General features: G+C 45.6%; 1 protein-coding gene across 2 annotated transcripts; it reads left to right on the top strand.

Annotated features, from left to right (window-relative positions):
* The first annotated feature begins 1,405 nt into the window (after positions 1–1,405).
* LOC112259108 (monocarboxylate transporter 7-like) lies at positions 1,406–21,507 on the top strand. Of its 2 annotated transcripts, XM_024433873.2 has the most exons (9): positions 1,406–1,507; positions 1,805–1,884; positions 18,072–18,326; positions 18,583–18,726; positions 18,823–18,951; positions 19,175–20,146; positions 20,337–20,494; positions 20,828–21,057; positions 21,184–21,507. In XM_024433873.2, exons 2-8 carry the CDS (start codon positions 1,821–1,823, stop codon positions 21,026–21,028), a joined length of 1,923 nt encoding a protein of 640 aa, XP_024289641.2. In that variant the 5' UTR covers positions 1,406–1,507; positions 1,805–1,820; the 3' UTR covers positions 21,029–21,057; positions 21,184–21,507. The 2 variants fall into 2 exon arrangements, with proteins under 2 accessions (XP_024289641.2, XP_024289634.2); XM_024433866.2 differs by lacking the exons at positions 1,406–1,507; positions 1,805–1,884 and having other exon boundaries at positions 17,190–18,326; positions 21,184–21,506.
* Positions 21,508–21,587: the final 80 nt, after the last annotated feature.

Raw genomic sequence — 21,587 nt, 5'->3', positions numbered from 1 at the left:
GGTGTCAGAAGTATTACAATGTAAATGTACTTTTAATCCTTCTGTCTGCATATTTCAAGACTAGTGCTGAGCAATTAGTGCTTTTGGAGTTCGGTTAGATTGTAAAAAAATTATCATGTTTTCGGGTTTTGATTATTTTTCTAAACATTAAATGTTATATGTGGGTTGAATACTGTAACAACACAGAATAAAACAATTAATAAAAGTCCCTTGTTGGAAGTGACTGCTCGTTACTGTTTATCACTTATTAACCATCATTTATTTACATTACTTTAGGCCTACTTTCATGAAATAAATAGTTTAAAAACGGAAAAATAACCAAAATATCGGTTAATGGATCAGCACTATAATCAAGATATGGCATTTGAGGGTGCAGTGACATACCATATGGGTTGGATGATACTTTCCTCGTCAATCATCATTAAAAAACATATACTTAAAAACTGGAAATCAACCAATCCTCCGTCATTAACGCATTTGTATTATCTAAAAATGTAAAGTGCGTGGGCTATGGAAAGGAACAAAATGGTGCAGTTTGAGGCCATGTGGCTTAAAGTGACGCAGGCACTGGAGATGTGGGTGTGTGCTAGCTAGTGGGTCTGGGCAGGTGTGATGTAGTTGATGTTTGTATAATGTTGTCGTTTGTATGTGTATGTTTTGTGTTGTTTATAAAATACACAATAAAATCTTGAAACAAAAAATAAAAGATCCAATAAAGGTATTTGACATCTGCGCTGGAATTAAAGCTTCTCTGTAGCATTTATCCATGACAGTTATATCTTAATGTAAGTTAGGCTAGTTGGTTAGCGAACAGGCTACCAAGAGCTGTACCTCATTCCCATCAGGTCCAGATTAAGGGTTTGGTTTGATCTCGGACTCGCCTGCTGGTTGGCTCCCAGGTCTCTCCAACCAATACCATCTTCCAGAATGATGATGAAGTTGGGTCTCCTGGTGCTGCTCCTGTCCCTGACTCCATTCTGACTCACTGTGTGGAACAGTAGTCCACAGAGCAGGGTCCCAGATAATAGGAGCATGGACACACCCACTGTCATTCTGGTTCAAGACCTGGGAGAGTGACAGAGTAAGACAAGACAAAGAACTGATCAAACCTAAGGTCCCAAGAGACACTTTGTAGCAGCTTTGGGTTGAATCATTTAATATTAAAATGATCATGGTCCAGTGCAAAAACAGGACAGGATGAGGACTACTCAGACCCACTGCACACAGACTGCACTGTGACCGTTATCAGCTGGAGGGGGCTGCAGCAGACTGATATAGGACAGAGTTGACTGACTGTAACCCGATCCTCTTAACTCCTGTATTTCCTCATGATTGTCAGTGTCAGTGTGAGTGTGTATGTGTATGTGAGTATGTGTATGAGAGAGAGAGAGAGAGAGAGAGAGAGAGAGAGAGAGAGAGAGAGAGAGAGAGAGAGAGAGAGAGAGATTCTCACTGGTTTCACACAACATAAATTGAACAGCACACAGGGTTACTGTACAGCGCACAGGTAAGAGTTATGCAATACTAATTGAAGTAAACATTCTGTATCTGACTGAGAAGTATTGATTGAAAGGGAGCAACAAGTGAGCTGGCAAATAATATATCTAGAGTTATATACAATCTAAGTTGCCAGCAGCATGAATGAGACCCGTACAATGGGTAGTTCAATGCGGTCTTTCACAAACTTGTGCTACCTTTAAATTCAAGTTGTAGACGATTTAAATCAAGTTAGCATTGGAAACTGAGTCTCCGAAAGGGACTTTCCTCTCCTCATCTCTCTTCTCCTTAAATCATCAAAATATAGGATAAGTGGAAGCAATATGTCAGAGACCAACCCAGGGGATTTGCATTCACCTGTGGTTCTTCGAGATCAGTCCACTAACGGTAAGGAATAAGGCAAGGAGCCTACAGCTCTGTTCTAGTATATTACCTTTTTGGACAGTTCCAAATTAAAAACCATGTATAGCTCATTCATGAGGCCCAATAATCACCCCTGTAGCCTAGTTATAATCTAGTTATATTTTCATTGTGGTTAATTCTTTTCAATGTGGTTATTTTCACTAACATTAATTGGTGATTCAAATACTTGGACAGCTTATAGCTTACAGTTTATACTCAAATTGGGTAGGTGTGAAATATCTGAAGACTCTAGACAGCCCTAGAACAGGGCCCTTTTTGTAGTCCCGTGGATCAATTTCCAAAGACAAAACGATATATATACTTGTGTGGCCCCTACCCCCATCCCTGCTTTAGAATGTAGGATAACATGACATCATGAGCTGAGACAAGTATTGGTAATATTCTTTAGGCTAAGTCAAGTCTATAGTACTATCTGCTGTTGTCTTTCCTTTGACCATCTTTGGCTGATGGGTTGTCGACCCACACAGATCTATGCACACACACTTTTGATTAAAAGACAGAGACAGACAAGTCAGCACTGCAGAATGAGTAAAGAGAGTTGTGTTGGATGAGTTGCCAATGCCATAGGCTATTGACCAGAGATAGCATTGCTTATTCATTCATTGAGAAAAGGCTAACTGGATATGAGGACTGGCAATAAAGGCGGTGAGTGAGGCAGGTTTATGCGTGTGTGAACACATGATGGTTGTATATTGACGTTGTGCTAAATAGCGCAGTAGCATTGTTTAGGGTCCTTGATACAAAACAAACGTTGATATAGCAGACAGCTGTCCTAAAAAGCTGTCCCGATGTAAGTAGCATCATAACATTGCCTGAAACGAGAATAGTTTGTTACTAACATATGAGATTGAGAACGATATTTAATATTGCCATTTTGCCATATAACCCACAGGTAACTATTAGTGCTGAGCGGTTAACCGACATCTATTTTTGGGGGGGCGGGGTTGACCGAGATCGGTTCAATTACCTGTACTTCAATTCCATTTAGTTCCGTTTTTTTGTGAGCCTAAAGCCCCCTTTCTCTTGAGAGAAATCAAATCATTCACCAGAGAATGGAACGCTGGGCTGAAGGGAGTTTTAGTTTTCATTAAATAAATATTCCGCCTAGTTCAGCCCAGAAAAGTTGTAATTAACTACAATGACCATGATCCATTGCGCCTTATCCGGCTCGGACATAGATGGATACACTTACACTTTAACGCCTAATAAATTAGGTTAGATAAAGACTGAACGCATACAAGGAACAGATAGCATTCGAGATGAATGTACACAACACAAGGAAGAAAGATATGGATAGAGACAGATCGTGAAATTATGCCTTAAGTACTTTGAAGAACTAGTAAAATGATTTAATCAGACAGCTCTGCAGGCTAGCCTAGCTAAATAGATGACAGTACAGTATTGGGAGCAGAGAGAACGTTGTCTGGCCGTTTGGCAGCTACTTCCAGAGCAGCGATGTGATGACTTTTAAGGAATGAAAAATAATAGTCATCAAATAACAGCTAAGTAATATACACAACATAAATATTTTATTATTTCATAGTATTTTCCTATTTTCTATTGATGTCAACCCAATGTGGAACTGACAGAGACAATTTAATATTTTAAATGTTTTGGCAATTTAATGAATGTGAACTATTTTGGGCTTGGGAATTTCCATTAAAAAGCTATACAATTATAATTGTTTAATGCATTTAATGTTTAAAATTAATCAAAATCGAAAACTGTGTTTATTTTTAATAATGAACCAACACCAAACCTACCTCAAAGAGCACTAATCACTCAGCACTAGTAAATGGAAATCAGTAATTGAATTACCGCTTTACGTGCACGACCACGCCAACAATGAGCGTTCACACATATGCTCACAGTTACCAGTGTTACAGTGGCGAGGGAAACTGCAGATCTTTTTTTTTGCCCTTCATTAAGTATTCACACACCGTGGCATTTTCCACATTTAAAATTGATTCAATTGAGCCTTTTGTTTCACTGGCCTACAGACAATACCCTATAATGTGGAAGTGGAATAATCTTTTGTTCAATTTTTTTTAAACCAATTAATTAAAAATGAAAAGCTGAAATGTTTTGTGTCAGTAAGTATTCAACCCCTTTGTTATGGTAAGCCTAAATATGTTCAGGAGTACAAATATGCTTAACAAGTCATATAATAAGTTGCATAGACTGAAATAATAGTTTAGCATAATTGTTTTAATGACTAACTCCTCTCTGTACCCCACATACAATTACAGTGCATTTGGAAAGCATTCAGTCCTCTTGACTTTTTCCACATTTTGTTACAACGTTATTCTAAAATGTATTTAATAGCCCCCCCCCATCAATCTACACACAATACCCCATAATGACAAAGCAAAAACTGTTTTTTAGACATTTTTGCAAATGTATAAATAATAATAAAAAGCTAAAATACTGTACTTTGCTCCATTCATTTTTCCCTCGATCCTGACTAGTCTCCCAGTCCCTGCTGCTGAAAAACATCCCCACAGCATGATGCTGCCACCACCATGCTTCACCGTAGGGATGGTGCCATGTTTCCTCCAGATGTGACGCTGGACCAGAGAATCTTGTTTCTCATGATCAGAGTCCTTTAGGTGCCTCTTGGCAAACTCCAAATTGGCTGTCATGTGCCTTTTACTGAGTGGTTCCGTCTGGCCACTTTAACATAAAGGCAAGATTGGTGGAGTGCTACAGAGATGGTTGTCCTTCTGGAAGGTTCTCCCATCTCCACAGAGGAACTCTAGACCTCTGTCAGAGTGACCATCAGGTTCTTGGTCACCTCCCTTACCAATGCCCTTCTTCCCCCATTGCTCAGTTTGGCTGGGCGGCCAGCTCTAGGAAGAGTCTTGGTGGTCCCAAACTTCTTCCATTTAATAATGATGGAGGTCACTGTGTTCTTGGAGAACTTCAATGCTGCAGAAATGTTGTGGTACCCTTCCCCAGATCTGTGCCTCGACACAATCCTGTCTCTGAACTTTACAGACAATTCCTTCCACCTCATGGCTTGGTTTTTGCTCTGACATGCACTGTCAACTCTGGGACCTTATATAGACAGGTATGTGCACCCCCCCCCCCAATTGTTTATTTATTTTTTAAATGTAACCTTTATTTAACTAGGCAAGTCAGTTAAGAACAAATTCTTATTTACAATGATGGCCTACCGGGGAACAGTGGGTTGTTCAGGGGCAGAACGACAGACTTTTACCGTGTCAGCTCGGGGATTCAATCCAGCAACCTTTCGGTTACTGGCCCAATGCTCTAACCACTGCCGCCCCAAATTGTCCAATCAATTGAATTTACCAAAGGTGGACTCCAATCAAGTTGTAGAAACATCTCAAGGATGATCAATGGAAACAGGATGTACCTGAGCTCAATTTCGAGTCTCATAGCAAAGGTTCTGAATACCTGCTTTCACTTCGTCATTATGGGTTATTTTGTGTAGATTGATGAGGGGAAAAATGTATTTAATTAATTTTAGAATAAGGCTGTAACTAACAAAAAGTGGAAAAAGTCACCTAAGGGCACCTACAGTGGGGCAAAAAAGTATTTAGGCAGCCACCAATTGTGCAAGTTCTCCCACTTAAAAAGATGAGAGAGGCCTGTAATTTTCATCATAGGTACACTTCAACTATGACAGACAAAATGAGAAAAGAAAATCCAGAAAATCACATTGTAGGATTTTTAATGAATTTATTTGCAAATTATAAGGCAGACATTGAATATCCATTTGAGAATGGCGAAGTTATTAATTACACTTTGGATGGTGTATCAATTAACCCAGTCACTACAAAGACACCGTCCTTCCTAACTCAATTTCCGGAGAGAAAGGAAACCAATGGTGAGGCCACTGGTAAATTTAAAACAGTTACAGAGTTTAATGGTTGTTATGGGAGAAAACTCAGGATGGTTCAACAACATTGTAGTTACTCCACAATACTAACTTAATTGACAAAGTGAAAAGAAGGACAATAACCTAAAACACAACGCCAAATCTACACTGGAATTGCTTGCCAAGAAGACAGTGAATGTTCCTGAGTGGCCAAGTTACAGTTTTGACTTACATTTACTTGAAAATCTATGGAAATACCTGAAAATGGTTGTTAAGTAATGATCAACAACCAATGTGACAGAGCTTGAAGAATTTAGAAAATGATAATGGGCAGGTGTTGCACAATCCAGGTGTGGAAAGCTCTTGAGACTTACCCAGAAAGATTCACAGCTGATATTACTGCCAAAGGTGTTTCTACAAAGTGACTCAGGGGTGTGAATACCTATGTAAATGAGATATTTCTGTATTTCATTTTCAATAAATTTGCTAAAATTAATTTAAAAAACAATTTTCACTGTCATTATGTGGTATTGTATGTACAGTGCCTTGCGAAAGTATTCGGCCCCCTTGAACTTTGCGACCTTTTGCCACATTTCAGGCTTCAAACATAAAGATATAAAACTGTATTTTTTTGTGAAGAATCAACAACAAGTGGGACACAATCATGAAGTGGAACGACATTTATTGGATATTTCAAACTTTTTTAACAAATCAAAAACTGAAAAATTGGGCGTGCAAAATTATTCAGCCCCTTTACTTTCAGTGCAGCAAACTCTCTCCAGAAGTTCAGTGAGGATCTCTGAATGATCCAATGTTGACCTAAATGACTAATGATGATAAATACAATCCACCTGTGTGTAATCAAGTCTCCGTATAAATGCACCTGCACTGTGATAGTCTCAGAGGGCCGTTAAAAGCGCAGAGAGCATCATGAAGAACAAGGAACACACCAGGCAGGTCCGAGATACTGTTGTGAAGAAGTTTAAAGCCGGATTTGGATACAAAAAGATTTCCCAAGCTTTAAACATCCCAAGGAGAACTGTGCAAGCGATAATATTGAAATGGAAGGAGTATCAGACCACTGCAAATCTACCAAGACCTGGCCGTCCCTCTAAACTTTCAGCTCATACAAGGAGAAGACTGATCAGAGATGCAGCCAAGAGGCCCATGATCACTCTGGATGAACTGCAGAGATCTACAGCTGAGGTGGGAGACTCTGTCCATAGGACAACAATCAGTCGTATATTGCACAAATCTGGCCTTTATGGAAGAGTGGCAAGAAGAAAGCCATTTCTTAAAAATATCCATAAAAAGTGTTGTTTAAAGTTTGCCACAAGCCACCTGGGAGACACACCAAACATGTGGAAGAAGGTGCTCTGGTCAGATGAAACCAAAATTGAACTTTATGGCAACAATGCAAAACATTATGTTTGGCGTAAAAGCAACACAGCTCATCACCCTGAACACACCATCCCCACTGTCAAACATGGTGGTGGCAGCATCATGGTTTGGGCCTGCTTTTCTTCAGCAGGGGCAGGGAAGATGGTTAAAATTGATGGGAAGATGGATGGAGCCAAATACAGGACCATTCTGGAAGAAAACCTGATGGAGTCTGCAAAAGACCTGAGACTGGGACGGAGATTTGTCTTCCAACAAGACAATGATCCAAAACATAAAGCAAAATCTACAATGGAATGGTTCAAAAATAAACATATCCAGGTGTTAGAATGGCCAAGTCAAAGTCCAGACCTGAATCCAATCGAGAATCTGTGGAAGGAACTGGAAACTGCTGTTCACAAATGCTCTCCATCCAACCTCACTGAGCTCGAGCTGTTTTGCAAGGAGGAATGGGAAAAAAATTTCAGTCTCTCGATGTGCAAAACTGATAGAGACATACCCCAAGCGACTTACAGCTGTAATCGCAGCAAAAGGTGGCGCTACAAAGTATTAACTTAAGGGGGCTGAATAATTTTGCACGCCCAATTTTTCAGTTTTTGATTTGTTAAAAAAGTTGGAAATATCCAATAAATGTCGTTCCACTTCATGATTGTGTCCCACTTGTTGTTGATTCTTCACAAAAAAATACAGTTTTATATCTTTATGTTTGAAGCCTGAAATGTGGCAAAAGGTCACAAAGTTCAAGGGGGCCGAATACTTTCACAAGGCACTGTAGATAGGAGAGATTATTATTTTTTTAATCAATTTTGAATTCAGGTTGTAACACAACAAAATTAGGAATAAATCAAGGGGTATGAATACTTTCTGAAGGCACTGTATATGTCCAACTTGTACAATATATTAACCTTATATCATAGCCTACTAATAACATTTGCATTATTAACTATGCATTTATTCTCTCTCCAATCCAAGGGGGGAATTATGGTGTAGACAATTTTCAGACGGGGGACATTACTTACTATGCCTCTCTTGAGTGGTATATGGAGGGATATTTTTTAAAGACAGTATAAGTGGAAGGATAAGTCATCAACTTCATTAATTAATATATTTCCAGACAAATATTAAGAAGACACAAGATGAATACTGAGTTGTATTATAATGATGCAGACATGCATATTTATGTATTGTAAGAAGACTGAGTTTTATTATAATGATGATCATAAATATTTACATATAAAAACATTTCTGCAATAGTACAGTTTGACATGGCTTTATGGTCTCTCTCGAGGGGTATTTTTGAAAACACGAAGTGGAAGGATAAGTCACCGTCAGCAATCAAATTATTTCAAGGCAAATATTAAGAAGACACAAAAGAGGAAGACTGAGTACAATGATGCACATTCATATTTACATAGGATATCATCTACTAAGTTGATCATACAGTTACTATTAAGTTTTGTAGTTTTCATAGTTTACAGGTGGAAGACACACTTGGGGGACTGAGCTAAAAGATACCTTACAGTATATTTAGAGTCCTGATATTCAGTCTAACAAACAGCTGTCAGGGGAGACTCTATATTGAAACTGTAAATTAGGAGGTTGCTGATAGAGACTTGGCTTTTCTAGGAGTCAGACAGTAGCTGGGCTCTGAAGGTGGCTGACAGAGCCTGGACTGGAATTTGAAAGTCTGGGCTAAACTTGGAAGAAGGCAGACATTGGCTGGGCTCTGAAGGTGGCTGACAGAACGGGCTTGACCTGTCTAAGAGGCAGACAGCTACTAAAAGAAACAATTGGAAAACGAGACTTATGACGAGTAAGACGAGTCTTATGTTGTAGCAACTAAACTGTCCCTTAGTGGTAGAGCGTGCTCACTCCCTGGATGTTGTGTGCTCAAGGTTGTATTTGTTCTCAGTAGTTTTTTAAATTAGTATATATTTTTCTCCCCAATTTTGTGTTATCCAATTGCGATACAATTACGATCTTGTCTCATCGCTGCAACTCCCCAACGGTCTCAGGAGAGGCAACAGTCGAGTCATGTGTCCTCTGAAACATGACCCGCCAAACCGCGCTTTTTTAACACCCGCCCACTTAACCCGGAAGCCAGCTGAACCAATGTGTCAGAGGAAACACTGTTCAATTGACAACCAAAGTCAGCATGCAGGTACCCGGCCCGCCACAAGGAGTCACTAGAGTGTGATGAGCCACGTAAATGCTGCTACCGTGGCTGGGTCTGAGGTGCAGGAAGTGGAGATGAATTGGGTGGTTGGAGCCAATGTCTTATCTGCCTGGGCGTGGGGTATGTGGTGGCTGCCCACATCCAACCCGGCTCCTGAGCGATCTGTGGCCAGTTACTGGAGGCTACTTGAAGAGAGCGGTTCGGTGGGTACCCCCCGCTGCTTCTGTCTGCCTCGGTCAAGCACTGCTTACCTCTCTTCCCAGACTTGGTAATGAAGGTCCGGTCCCACTGCTGTGATCCGGTCCTACGTGTACTTTCGAGACCGGGCTAGCTAAACGAGCGCTGCATAGCGTGTAGCCACTTTGGCTAACTCGCAGAGGTGAGCTAGCTATTGTTGCCTCCTCATTCTAGACTTATGTACACTCAGCTAGCACGTCAGAGTCTACCAACTCAGAATGCTCACGAGCTGCCGGCTACTATAGCGACACATCTGTAGTGGTGTGGAAATTATCCAACCATTATGTAGAAATTATGTTGAATTTAATAATAAACTACATTTATCAATCTGATTCCAATATTATGTGAATAAATGCAACAGGCCGTGTAAGTCTCTGTAGGATCTAGTCAAGGTAGCAAGCCTTGCATCACCTCTCAGTATGCATTTAATGAACATGTGTCTAACTTGCACCGTTATGCAATTATTAAGAGAGTAGATACAAATGGCCAATCCTGGCAACCAATGTTCGAGCATTAACTTATTGAGGCAAGCAGATCAGTGATTTCAAGGTGGAGCCCAAACATGTGCTATGCATAGTGTATATAACAATTACCAACAGACCTATTAAATTATAAACGACAGTCAAATAGTTACTCTGTAAAATGAGGAATGCATTTATTCAATTCAACTAATAACATTTTTTAGGGATAATTATGAAAACACAGAGATGAAAGATCAATGATTTAATAATAAAAAAGATTGTATTGGTGAAATATCTGGGTAAGCCTGGCTTCTGTTGGCATCCATGAATAAATATGCACGCATCATTGAGATATTCTGCAGTGCAGAATATCCTAGTTATCACTGTGAAATAATCTGCTTTAACTAGATTGTTTCATTGTGCCATCTTAATGCAATGCAATGAATGGTCAAAGACAAACTTACATTTCTTTACAACAAGAAATTACACATCATTAATCTACCTTAACCTGATCTTACTTTCTGATTCGGAACTTTGTGTTTGCGATGTTCTTGTTGCTCACTTGAGTCAAGCTGCGAAAAGAGGTAGAAGGCATTTTTGCAAAAGCTATTCTTTCAAGGAGGGGAGAGGATGGGGCACACGAGAGGGGCGCATTCCATTCCAGAAGATACATGTGTTTTCTGAAATGGAATGAGGCCGGTCTTACTGCGGAGCAGGTGCTGGCATGGCTAAGGTTGCTGAGCAGCATACTGAAATTAGTGGGAGAAGGGTGTATAGACAGTGGGAGAGGGGCATATAGAAAGTGGGAGAGGGGCGTATAGACAGTGGGAGAGGGGCGTATAGACAGTGGGAGAGGGGCGTATAGACAGTGGGAGAGGGGCGTATAGACAGTGGGAGAGGGCACATAGTCAGTGGGAGGGGGCACATAGTCAGTGGGAAAGGGGCACATAGACAGTGGGAGAGGGGCGTATAGACAGTGGGGAGGGGCGTATAGACAGTGGGAAAGGGGCATATAGACAGTGGGAAGGGGCTTATAGACAGTGGGAGAGGGGCTTATAGACAGTGGGAGAGGGGCTTATAGACACAGGGAGAGGGGCTTATAGACACAGGGAGAGGGGCTTATAGACACGGGGAGAGGGTCATATAGACAGTGGGAGAGGAGCTTATAGACAGTGGGAGAGGGGCACAAAGACAGTGGGAAAGGGCGTATAGACAGTGGGAGAGGGGCGTATAGACAGTGGGAGAGGGGCACATAGACAGTGGGAAAGGGGCGTATAGACAGTGGGAGAGGGGCTTATAGACAGTGGGAGAGGGGCTTATAGACAGTGGGAGAGGGGCACAAAGACAGTGGGAGAGGGGCACATAGACAGTGGGAGAGGGCACATAGACAGTGGGGAGGGGCACATAGACAGTGGGAGAGGGCATATAGACAATGGCAGAGGGGCTTATAGACAGTGGGAGGGGGGCACATAGACAGTGGGAGAGGGGCACATAGACAGTGGGAGAGGGCACATAGACAGTGGGAGAGGGGCACATAGACAGTGGGAGAGGGGCACAGACAGTGGAAAAGGGGCACATAGACAGTGGAAAAGGGGCACATAGACAGTGGGAGAGGGGCACATAGACAATGGGTGAAGGGCATAGAGACAGTGGGTGAAGGGCATAGAGACAGTGGGTGAAGGGTGTAGAGACAGTGGGTGAAGGGTGTAGAGACAGTGGGTGAAGGGCGTAGAGACAGTGGGTGAAGGGTGTAGAGACAGTGGGTGAAGGGCGTAGAGACAGTGGGTGAAGGGCATAGAGACAGTGGGTGAAATTATGTTGAATTTAATAATAAACTACATTTATCAATCTGATTCCAATATTATGTGAATAAATGCAACAGGCCGTGTAAGTCTCTGGAGGATCTAGTCAAGGTAGCAAGCCTTGCATCACCTCTCAGTATGCATTTAATGAACATGTGTCTAACTTGCACCGTTTTGCAATTATTAAGAGAGTAGATACAAATGGCCAATCCTGGCAACCAATGTTCGAGCATTAACTTATTGAGGCAAGCAGATCAGCGATTTCAAGGTGGAGCCCAAACATGTGCTATGCATAGTGTATATAACAATTACCAACAGACCTACTAAATTATAAACGACAGTTACTCTGTAAAATGAGGAATGCATTTATTCAATTCAACTAATAACATTTATTAGGGATAATTATGAAAACACAGAGATGAAAGATCAATGATTTTATAATAAAAAAGATTGTATTGGTGAAATATCTGGGTAAGTCTGGCTCCTGTTGGCATCCATGAATAAATATGCACGCATCATTGAGAGATTCTGCAGTGCAGAACATCCTAATTATCACTGTGAAATAATCTGCTTTAACTAGATTGTTTCATTGTGCCATCTTAATGCAATGCAATGAATGGTCAAAGACAAACTTACATTTCTTTACAACAAGAAATTACACATCATTAATCTACCTTACCCTGATCTTACTTTCTGATTCGGAACTTTGTGTTTGCGATGTTCTTGTTGCTCACTTGAGTCAAGCTGCGAAAAGAGGTAGAAGGCATTTTTGCAAAAGCTATTCTTTCAAGGAGGGGAGAGGGAGGGGCACACGAGAGGGGCGCATTCCATTCCAGAAGATACATTTGGTCTTACTGCGGGGCAGGTGCTGGCATGGCTAAGGTTGCTGAGCAGCATACTGAAATTAGTGGGAGAAGGGTGTATAGACAGTGGGAGAGGGGCGTATAGAAAGTGGGAGAGGGGCGTATAGACAGTGGGAGAGGGGCGCAAAGACAGTGGGAGAGGGGCACATAGACAGTGGGAGAGGGGCGTATAGACAGTGGGAGAGGGGCACGTAGACAGTCGGAGAAAGGCACGTAGACAGTGGGAGAGGGAGTATAGACAGTGGGAGAGGGCGTATAGACAGTGGGAGAGGGGCCTATAGACAGTGGGAGAGGGGCGTATAGACAGTTGGAGAGGGGCCTATAGACAGTGGGAGAGGGGCGCATAGACAGTGGGAGGGGGCCTATAGACAGTGGGAGAGGGGCCTATAGACAGTGGGAGAGGGGCACATAGACAGTGGGAAAGGGGGTATAGACAGTGGGAGAGGGGCTTATAGACAGTGGGAGAGGGGCTTATAGACACGGGGAGAGGGGCTTATAGACAGTGGGAGAGGGGCTTATAGACAGTGGGAGAGGGGCACGTAGACAGTGGGAGAGGGGCACGTAGACAGTGGGAGAGGGCACATAGACAGTGGGAGAAAGGCACGTAGATAGTGGGAGAGGGAGTATAGACAGTGGGAGAGGGACGTATAGACAGTGGGAGAGGGGCGTATAGACAATGGGAGAGGGACATATAGACAGTGGGAGAGGGGCACATAGACAGTGGGAAAGGGGCGCATAGACAGTGGGAGAGGGGCATATAGACAGTGGGAGAGGGGCCTATAGACAGTGGGGAGGGGCTTATAGACAGTGGGAGAGGGGCTTATAGACACGGGGAGAGGGGCTTATAGACAGTGGGAGAGGGGCTTATAGACACGGGAGAGGGGCTTATAGACAGTCGGGGAGGGGGGCTTATAGACAATGGGAGAGGGACATATAGACAGTGGGAGAGGGCACATAGACAGTGGGAAAGGGGCGCATAGACAGTGGGAGAGGGGCATATAGACAGTGGGAGAGGGGCCTATAGACAGTGGGAGAGGGCATATAGACAGTGGGAGAGGGGCCGGTAGACAGTGGGAGAGGGCGTATAGACAGTGGGAGAGGGGCACATAGACAGTGGGAGAGGGGCCTATAGACAGTGGGAGAGGGGCGTATAGACAGTGGGAGAGGGGCACATAGACAGTGGGAAAGGGGGTATAGACAGTGGGAGAGGGGCACATAGACAGTGGGAAAGGGGGTATAGACAGTGGGAGAGGGCTTATAGACAGTGGGAGAGGGCTTATAGACACGGGGAGAGGAGCTTATAGACACGGGGAGAGGAGCTTATAGACACGGGGAGAGGGGCTTATAGACAGTGGGAGAGGGGCTTATAGACAGTGGGAGAGGGGCTTATAGACAGTGGGAGAGGGGCACAAAAACAGTGGGAAAGGGGCGTATAGACAGTGGGAGAGGGGCACGTAGACAGTGGGAGAGGGGCGTATAGACAGTGGGAGAGGGCACGTAGACAGTGGGAGAGGGCGTATAGACAGTGGGAGAGGAGCTTATAGACAGTGGGAGAGGGGCTTATAGACAGTGGGAGAGGGGCACAAAAACAGTGGGAAAGGGGCGTATAGATAATGGCAGAGGGGCTTATAGACAGTGGGAGAGGAGCTTATAGAGAGTGGGAGAGGGGCACATAGACAGTGGGAGAGGGGCGTATAGACAGTGGGAGAGGGGCACATAGACAGTGGGAGAGGGGCACGTAGACAGTGGGAGAGGGGCTTATAGACAGTGGGAGAGGGGCGTATAGACAGTGGGAGAGGGAACATAGACAGTGGGAGAGGGGAACATAGACAGTGGGAGAGGGGCACATAGACAGTGGGAGAGGGGCACATAGACAGTGGGAGAGGGGCACATGGACAGTGGGAGAGGGGCACATAGACAGTGGGAGAGGGGCACATAGACAGTGGGTGAAGGGCGTAGAGACAGTGGGTGAAGGGCATAGAGACAGTGGGTGAAGGGCATAGAGACAGTGGGTGCAGGGCATAGAGACAGTGGGCGAGGGGCACATAGACAGTGGGCGAGAGGCACGTAGACAGTGGGAGAGGGGCACGTAGACAGTGGGAGAGGGGCGCATAGACAGTGGGAGAGGGGCTTACAGACAGTGGGAGAGGGGCACAAAGACAGTGGGAAAGGGGCGTATAGACAATGGCAGAGGGGCTTATAGACAGTGGGTGAAGGGCATAGAGACAGTGGGGCAGGTGCTGGCATGGCTAAGGTTGCTGAGCAGCATACTGAAATTAGTGGGAGAAGGTTGTATAGACAGTGGGTGAAGGGCATAGAGACAGTGGGTGAAGGGCATAGAGACAGTCGGTGAAGGACATAGAGACAGTGGGTGAAGGGCGTAGAGACAGTGGGTGAAGGACATAGAGACAGTGGGTGAAGGGTGTAGAGACAGTGGGTGAAGGACATAGAGACAGTGGTTGAAGGGCATAGAGCCAGTGGGTGAAGGGCGTAGAGACAGTGGGTGAAGGGCATAGAGACAGTGGGTGAAGGACATAGAGACAGTGGGTGAAGGGCATAGAGACAGTGGGTGAAGGACATAGAGACAGTGGGTGAAGGGCAGAGAGACAGTGGGTGAAGGACATAGACACAGTGTATGAAGGACATAAGGCTGTGGGTGAAGGGCAGAGAGACAGTGGGTGAAGGGCAGAGAGACAGTGGGTGAAGGACATAGAGACAGTGGGTGAAGGACATAGCGACAATGGGTGAAGGGCATAGAGACAGTGGGTGACGGATATAGAGACAGTGGGTGAAGGGCGTAGAGACAGTGGGTGAAGGGCGTAGAGACTGTGGGTGAAGGACATAGAGACAGTGGGTGTTGGGCGCAGAGACAGTGGGTGAAGGACGTAGAGACAGTGGATGAAGGGCATAGAGACAGTGGGTGAAGGGCATAGAGACAGTGGGTGAAGGGCGTAGAGACAGTGGGTGAAGGACATTGAGAGAGTGGGTGAAGGGCAGAGAGACAGTGGGTGAAGGACAGAGACAGTGGGTGAAGGACAGAGACAGTGGGTGAAGGACATAGAGACAGTGGGTGAAGGGCGTAGAGACAGTGGGTGAAGGGCGTAGAGACAGTGGGTGAAGGACATTGAGAGAGTGGGTGAAGGGCAGAGAGACAGTGGGTGAAGGACAGAGACAGTGGGTGAAGGACATAGAGACAGTGGGTGAAGGACATAGAGACAGTGGGTGAAGGGCGTAGAGACAGTGGGTGAAGGTCATAAGGCCATGGGTGAAGGGCGTAGAGACAGTGGGTGAAGGACGTAGAGACAGTGGGTGAAGGGCGTAGAGACCGTGGGTAAAGGACGTAGAGACAGTGGGTGAAGGGCGTAGAGACAGTGGGTGAAGGGCGTAGAGACAGTGGGTGAAGGGCATAGAGACAGTGGGTGAAGGGCATAGAGACAGTGGGTGAAGGCATAGAGACAGTGGGTGAAGGGCAGAGAGAGAGACAGTGGATGAAGGACATAATGCCGTGGGTGAAGGGCAGAGAGACAGTGGGTGAAGGACATAGAGACAGTGGGTGAAGGACATAAAGCCGTGGGTGAAGGGCGTAGAGACAGTGGGTGAAGGACATAGAGACAGTGGGTGAAGGGCGTAGAGACAGTGGGTGAAGGTCATAAGGCCATGGGTGAAGGGCGTAGAGACAGTGGGTGAAGGACGTAGAGACAGTGGGTGAAGGGCGTAGAGACCGTGGGTAAAGGACGTAGAGACTGTGGGTGAAGGACATAGAGACAGTGGGTGTTGGGCGCAGAGACAGTGGGTGAAGGACGTAGAGACAGTGGATGAAGGGCATAGAGACAGTGGGTGAAGGGCATAGAGACAGTGGGTGAAGGGCGTAGAGACAGTGGGTGAAGGACATTGAGAGAGTGGGTGAAGGGCAGAGAGACAGTGGGTGAAGGGCAGAGAGACAGTGGGTGAAGGACATAGAGACAGTGGGTGAAGGACATAAGGCCATGGGTGAAGGGCGTAGAGACAGTGGGTGAAGGACATAGAGACAGTGGGTGAAGAACATAGAGACAGTGGGTGAAGGGCGTAGAGGCAGTGGGTGAAGTACATAAGGCCATGGGTGAAGGGCGTAGAGACAGTGGGTGAAGGACGTAGAGACAGTGGGTGAAGGACGTAGAGACAGTGGGTGAAGGGTGTAGAGACAGTGGGTGAAGGGCGTAGAGACAGTGGGTGAAGGGCGTAGAGACAGTGGGTGAAGGGCATAGAGACAGTGGGTGAAGGGCATAGAGACAGTGGATGAAGGACATAAGGCCGTGGGTGAAGGGCAGAGAGACAGTGGATGAAGGACATAGAGACAGTGGATGAAGGACATAAGGCCGTGGGTGAAGGGCTTAGAGACAGTGGGTGAAGGACATAGAGACAGTGGGTGAAGGGCGTAGAGACAGTGGGTGAAGGGCGTAGAGACAGTGGGTGAAGTACATAGAGAGAGTGGGTGAAGGGCAGAGAGACAGTGGGTGAAGGGCAGAGAGACAGTGGGTGAAGGACGTAGAGACAGTGGGTGAAGGGCGTAGAGACAGTGGGTGAAGGACATAAGGCCATGGGTGAAGGGCGTAGAGACAGTGGGTGAAGGACGTAGAGACAGTGGGTGAAGGGCGTAGAGACTGTGGGTGAAGGACGTAGAGACAGTGGGTGAAGGGTGTAGAGATAGTGGGTGAAGGGCAGAGAGACAGTGGGTGAAGAACATAGAGACAGTGGATGATGGACATAAGGCCCGTGGGTGAAGGGCAGAGAGACAGTGGGTGAAGAACATAGAGACAGTGGGTGAAGGACATAAGGCCGTGGGTGAAGGGCGTAGAGACAGTGGGTGAAGAACGTAGAGACAGTGGGTGAAGGGCGTAGAGACAGTGGGTGAAGGACGTAGAGACAGTTGGTGAAGGGCGTAGAGACAGTGGTTGAAGGGCGTAGAGACAGTGGTTGAAGGGCGTAGAGACAGTGGGTGAAGGGCGTAGAGACAGTGGGTGAAGGGCATAGAGACAGTGGGTGAAGGGCGTAGAGACAGTGGGTGAAGGGCGTAGAGACAGTGGGTGAAAGATGTAGAGACAGTGGGTGAAGGGCGTAGAGACAGTGGGTGAAGGGCGTAGAGACAGTGGGTGAAGGGCGTAGAGACAGTGAGTGAAGGGCATAGAGACAGTGCAGCTGAGCGGAGGAGGTACAGGGCATCCACATTATTTTTATTGATTTTAAATCAATTATTGGGGGGATGAATCGACCTGTTCTGAATGTTGTGGGGGGGACATGTCTCCCCTGCCAATTACAAGCATCATTTACTTTACTTTTCTATGAACTGTGATACCTTTTCAAAAAGTGATTTATTGCCCACCTTCCCTACAGAATCGCATGCTCCATCCATGACAGTGTGGGGGTCCAGAGTGAAGCGCTGCATGGGGCCTATCGTCTACACGGCTCCCCCAGATGGTGGCTGGGGCTGGGTGGTGGCAGTCTCCTTCTTCCTGGTGGAAGTGTTCACCTACGGAGTCATCAAGAGCCTGGGCATCTTCCTCCAGGACCTGATGGGGGAGTTTGGGGAGAGCAACAGCCGAGTCTCTTGGATCATCTCCATCTGTGTCTTCGTCATGGCCTTCACTGGTGAGACTAGGGGCAGCGTCAGGGTCTAGGGCTGGGGTGTTTTTGGAGAGCTGCAGGGTGTGCGGGCATTTGTTACTGGCCCAGCACTGATTGAAATAATCAGATTTGTGCTAAGCTGAATCAATGCTGGGCTAGAACGACAGGCGCAGGAGCTCAAAATAAATGCTTTTAAAGGTGACAACACTGTGATAACACTCAGCTACAAAAGGTCAGATGCTCTAAAGTGTGCTAACCAGAGATACCTGTCCCCTTTCAGCTCCTCTCGCTTCTGTGATGACCAACCGGTTTGGCTTCCAGACAGTTGTTATGATTGGTGGACTCCTCGTCTCCATAGGAACCATCGCCAGTGGCTTCACCAAATCCATCAACGAGATGTACATCACCATCGGACTCGTTGCAGGTATTAGAAACACACACACACACACAATTGACCATCACAACTGTCACAGTGCCACCAGTGTTTCACCAGTGTGCTTGTGTCCTCTTCCCTCCACAGGTCTGGGGTACTGTCTGACCTTCCTGCCCACCATTACTCTCCTGTCCCAGTACTTCTCCCACCGACGCTCCTTGGTCACAGCTGTCGCCTCCACAGGAGAGTCCTTCTCTGTGTTCGCGCTCGCCCCAGGTAAAAGGTCACAAGGGGACTTGAACACTCTGCTTACTAGCTAGCAAAGTTTATCTTAAAAAACAGCTAATGTTTCAGTTTACCAACCTTCCCATTCTCTTAATCTTACTTCTCTCAATTGCTTTTTCATTTCACATTAACCCGCATTTAATTTTAGGATGGATTGCAAACCCTGACCACCATTTGAAACACTCTCCTCTCTGTTCTCCCCTCTGCTCCTCAGCCTTCTCTGCTCTGAGGGACTGTATCGGCTGGCGTTACACCCTGGTGGTGATCGGAGCTCTACAGGGCATCATCATCATCTGTGGAGTTCTGCTAAGACCCATCATCATCAGACCTGGACCAGCCACAGAGACAGAAACTGATGGACTGGCTGACAAAGAGCTGAAGGCTCTGAACACAGAGGAGGAGTACTACAGTAAGGAGAGGTTGTACACTAAGGGCAGTTCATATGCTAAGGATGGGTCTTACACACTGCAGAGGGATAGCAAGCTGGCTCATCGTTACTCCCTGAGCTCTGGAGAGTCTGTAAACTCTGAAGTTCAGTCCCTCCATCACCAGGTCCTGGAGGACGGCAGTAAGGCAGGGGAGGAGATAGAGGAAGTTGAGGCGTCTTCACAGAGGTGCTTAGGAAGCAAGGAGAAGGAGATGGAGAAGGACGAGGAGACGGAGGAGAAGGATGAGAAGCAGACACAAACACTATCCCCCCAGAAACTCCTTGACTTCTCCATGTTAAGAGAAGGCAGCTTCATCTGCTACGCTCTCTTCGGCCTTTTTGCCACATTGGGTTTCTTCGCCCCTCAGCTCTACATCATCGAACTGAGTGTGAACCGTGGCGTGATGCGTCACCGCGCCGCCCACATGCTCTCCGCCATGGCCTTTGCCGAGATCTTCGGCCGCCTCTCCATTGGTTGGGTGCTAGGCAGGAAGCTGTTCAGAGGCAGGAAGCCCCTGGTGCTGCTGGGATGTGTAGTTCTGCTGTGCCTGGTGCTGGTGGCCTTTACCCTGGTGTGGGAGTTCTGGGGCCTGGCCGTGTGTTGTGGGTTCTATGGGTTTTTTATAGGCACAGTGTCGTCGACACATATACCCATGCTGGCAGAGGAGGATGTGGTGGGCATAGAAAGGATGTCGTCAGCTGTGGGGGTCTATGTGTTTATACAAAGTTTCGCTGGGCTGGCGGGACCACCTCTGGGAGGTAAGAGATGCATTCAAATCTCTTTTTCACAGACCTCTGTCATGTCACGTCTCTTTTGCTCTCTCTGATATGTAGCACCAGTTTTATTTTCATTGTCATCAAAGAAAAATAACACAAACTTGCTTAATTTGTGCATCATTTTAATGAATGAGTTTGTTCACCATATACAATTTATATTGTGTTCTCTCAGGTGTTCTTGTGGACCTGACTCAGAACTACGGCTCAGCGTTCTACTCCTGTGCGGTGGGTATGAGTCTAGGGGCTGTGTTCCTGGGTCTGGTACGACCAGCCAAGAGAGGCCTGCTCTGCTGCAGCACAACCAGGCCTCAGAGCATTTCCTATTATTCTGTATGTAAATCCGAGACACTACATTTACTATGATATGTTACATTTCGTACGGTATGTATTAATTTGTGGAAGTTCATCATACATATCGTATGATATGGTACAAATTACAATTCATATTTTATGTTATGAATTTGCAAAACGTATGATATGTTACAAAATCTCGCTAGGTGGCCAGATTGCTAACATTAGCTAGCTCGCTAACATTAGCTAGGCTAGGAGTTAGGGTTAGGGTTAAGATTTAGGGGTTAGGATAAATGGTTAAGGTTAGGGTTAGCTAAAATGGTTAAGGTTAGGTGAAGGGTTAGCTAAAATGGTTAGGGTTTTTACTTACAGAATAATACGAAGTGCTCTGAGACCAGGTTGTACAGCAGGAGGGGGCATCAGAACCTCCCAGAACCCATGCAGGTGGGGCCGGGGAACCCTGTACCTCAGCGAGAGGGGAAGGAGGCCCAGGACAGAGACAGTCCTCAGGACTTCCTAGAAGTTAACCTTGATTTGGACCAGAAAACGTTACTGAAAAAGGCCAACAGATGACAATCTCTACTTGCAAAGACATCACAAAGGTCAGAAGGAAATCCCATAAGAGTCTGAACTGAAGTCTCAGTTGAACTAGTGCTGTTTGAGATAAATCAGACAAATGTTTGAATAAAGATGTAGACTGCCATGGACTATCTATCCTGTGATTTCAGATCTGGTTTTGGGTGTCTGGAGAGTGGCTCACACTGAACAAAGGAAATCCCAATCACGGCCGGTTATGATACAGCCTGAAATCAAACCAGGGTGTCTGTAGCGACGCTGAAATGCAGTGCCTTAGACCACTGCGCCACACGGGAGCCCATGAACATGAACACACTGTTTTGGCTCATGGTATTGTAAGAGAGGATACAAACAATATGTAGATACATGAAGTCAGCTGTGAAGAAACAATAACACCATGACATCATGTTGTATTCAATTACTTTTTAAACTTCACTTTACATTTTTTAGACAAAGCAATCACTTGGTACTAATAAAAAATAAATATCATAATAATGTGTAAAGTCATTGAAGTGCTTTGAATAGAAATGTACATTCTAGGATCTTCCTCTCATCC

This window comes from Oncorhynchus tshawytscha, linkage group LG27 (assembly GCF_018296145.1).
Source record: "Oncorhynchus tshawytscha isolate Ot180627B linkage group LG27, Otsh_v2.0, whole genome shotgun sequence".
NCBI classification, from domain to species: domain Eukaryota; kingdom Metazoa; phylum Chordata; class Actinopteri; order Salmoniformes; family Salmonidae; genus Oncorhynchus; species Oncorhynchus tshawytscha.
This window is presented reverse-complemented; position numbering and strand designations above follow the sequence as displayed.

Bases quoted from the DNA above. Each gene is read 5' to 3' on its own strand.
- LOC112259108 (XM_024433866.2), top strand. From the start codon at position 17,960: ATGTTGTGGGGGGGACATGTCTCCCCTGCCAATTACAAGCATCATTTA. The intron at 18,327-18,582 runs GTGAGACTAGGG...GTCCCCTTTCAG, and splicing joins CTTCGTCATGGCCTTCACTG to CTCCTCTCGCTTCTGTGATG. The intron at 20,495-20,827 runs GTATGTAAATCC...TTTTACTTACAG, and splicing joins AGAGCATTTCCTATTATTCT to AATAATACGAAGTGCTCTGA.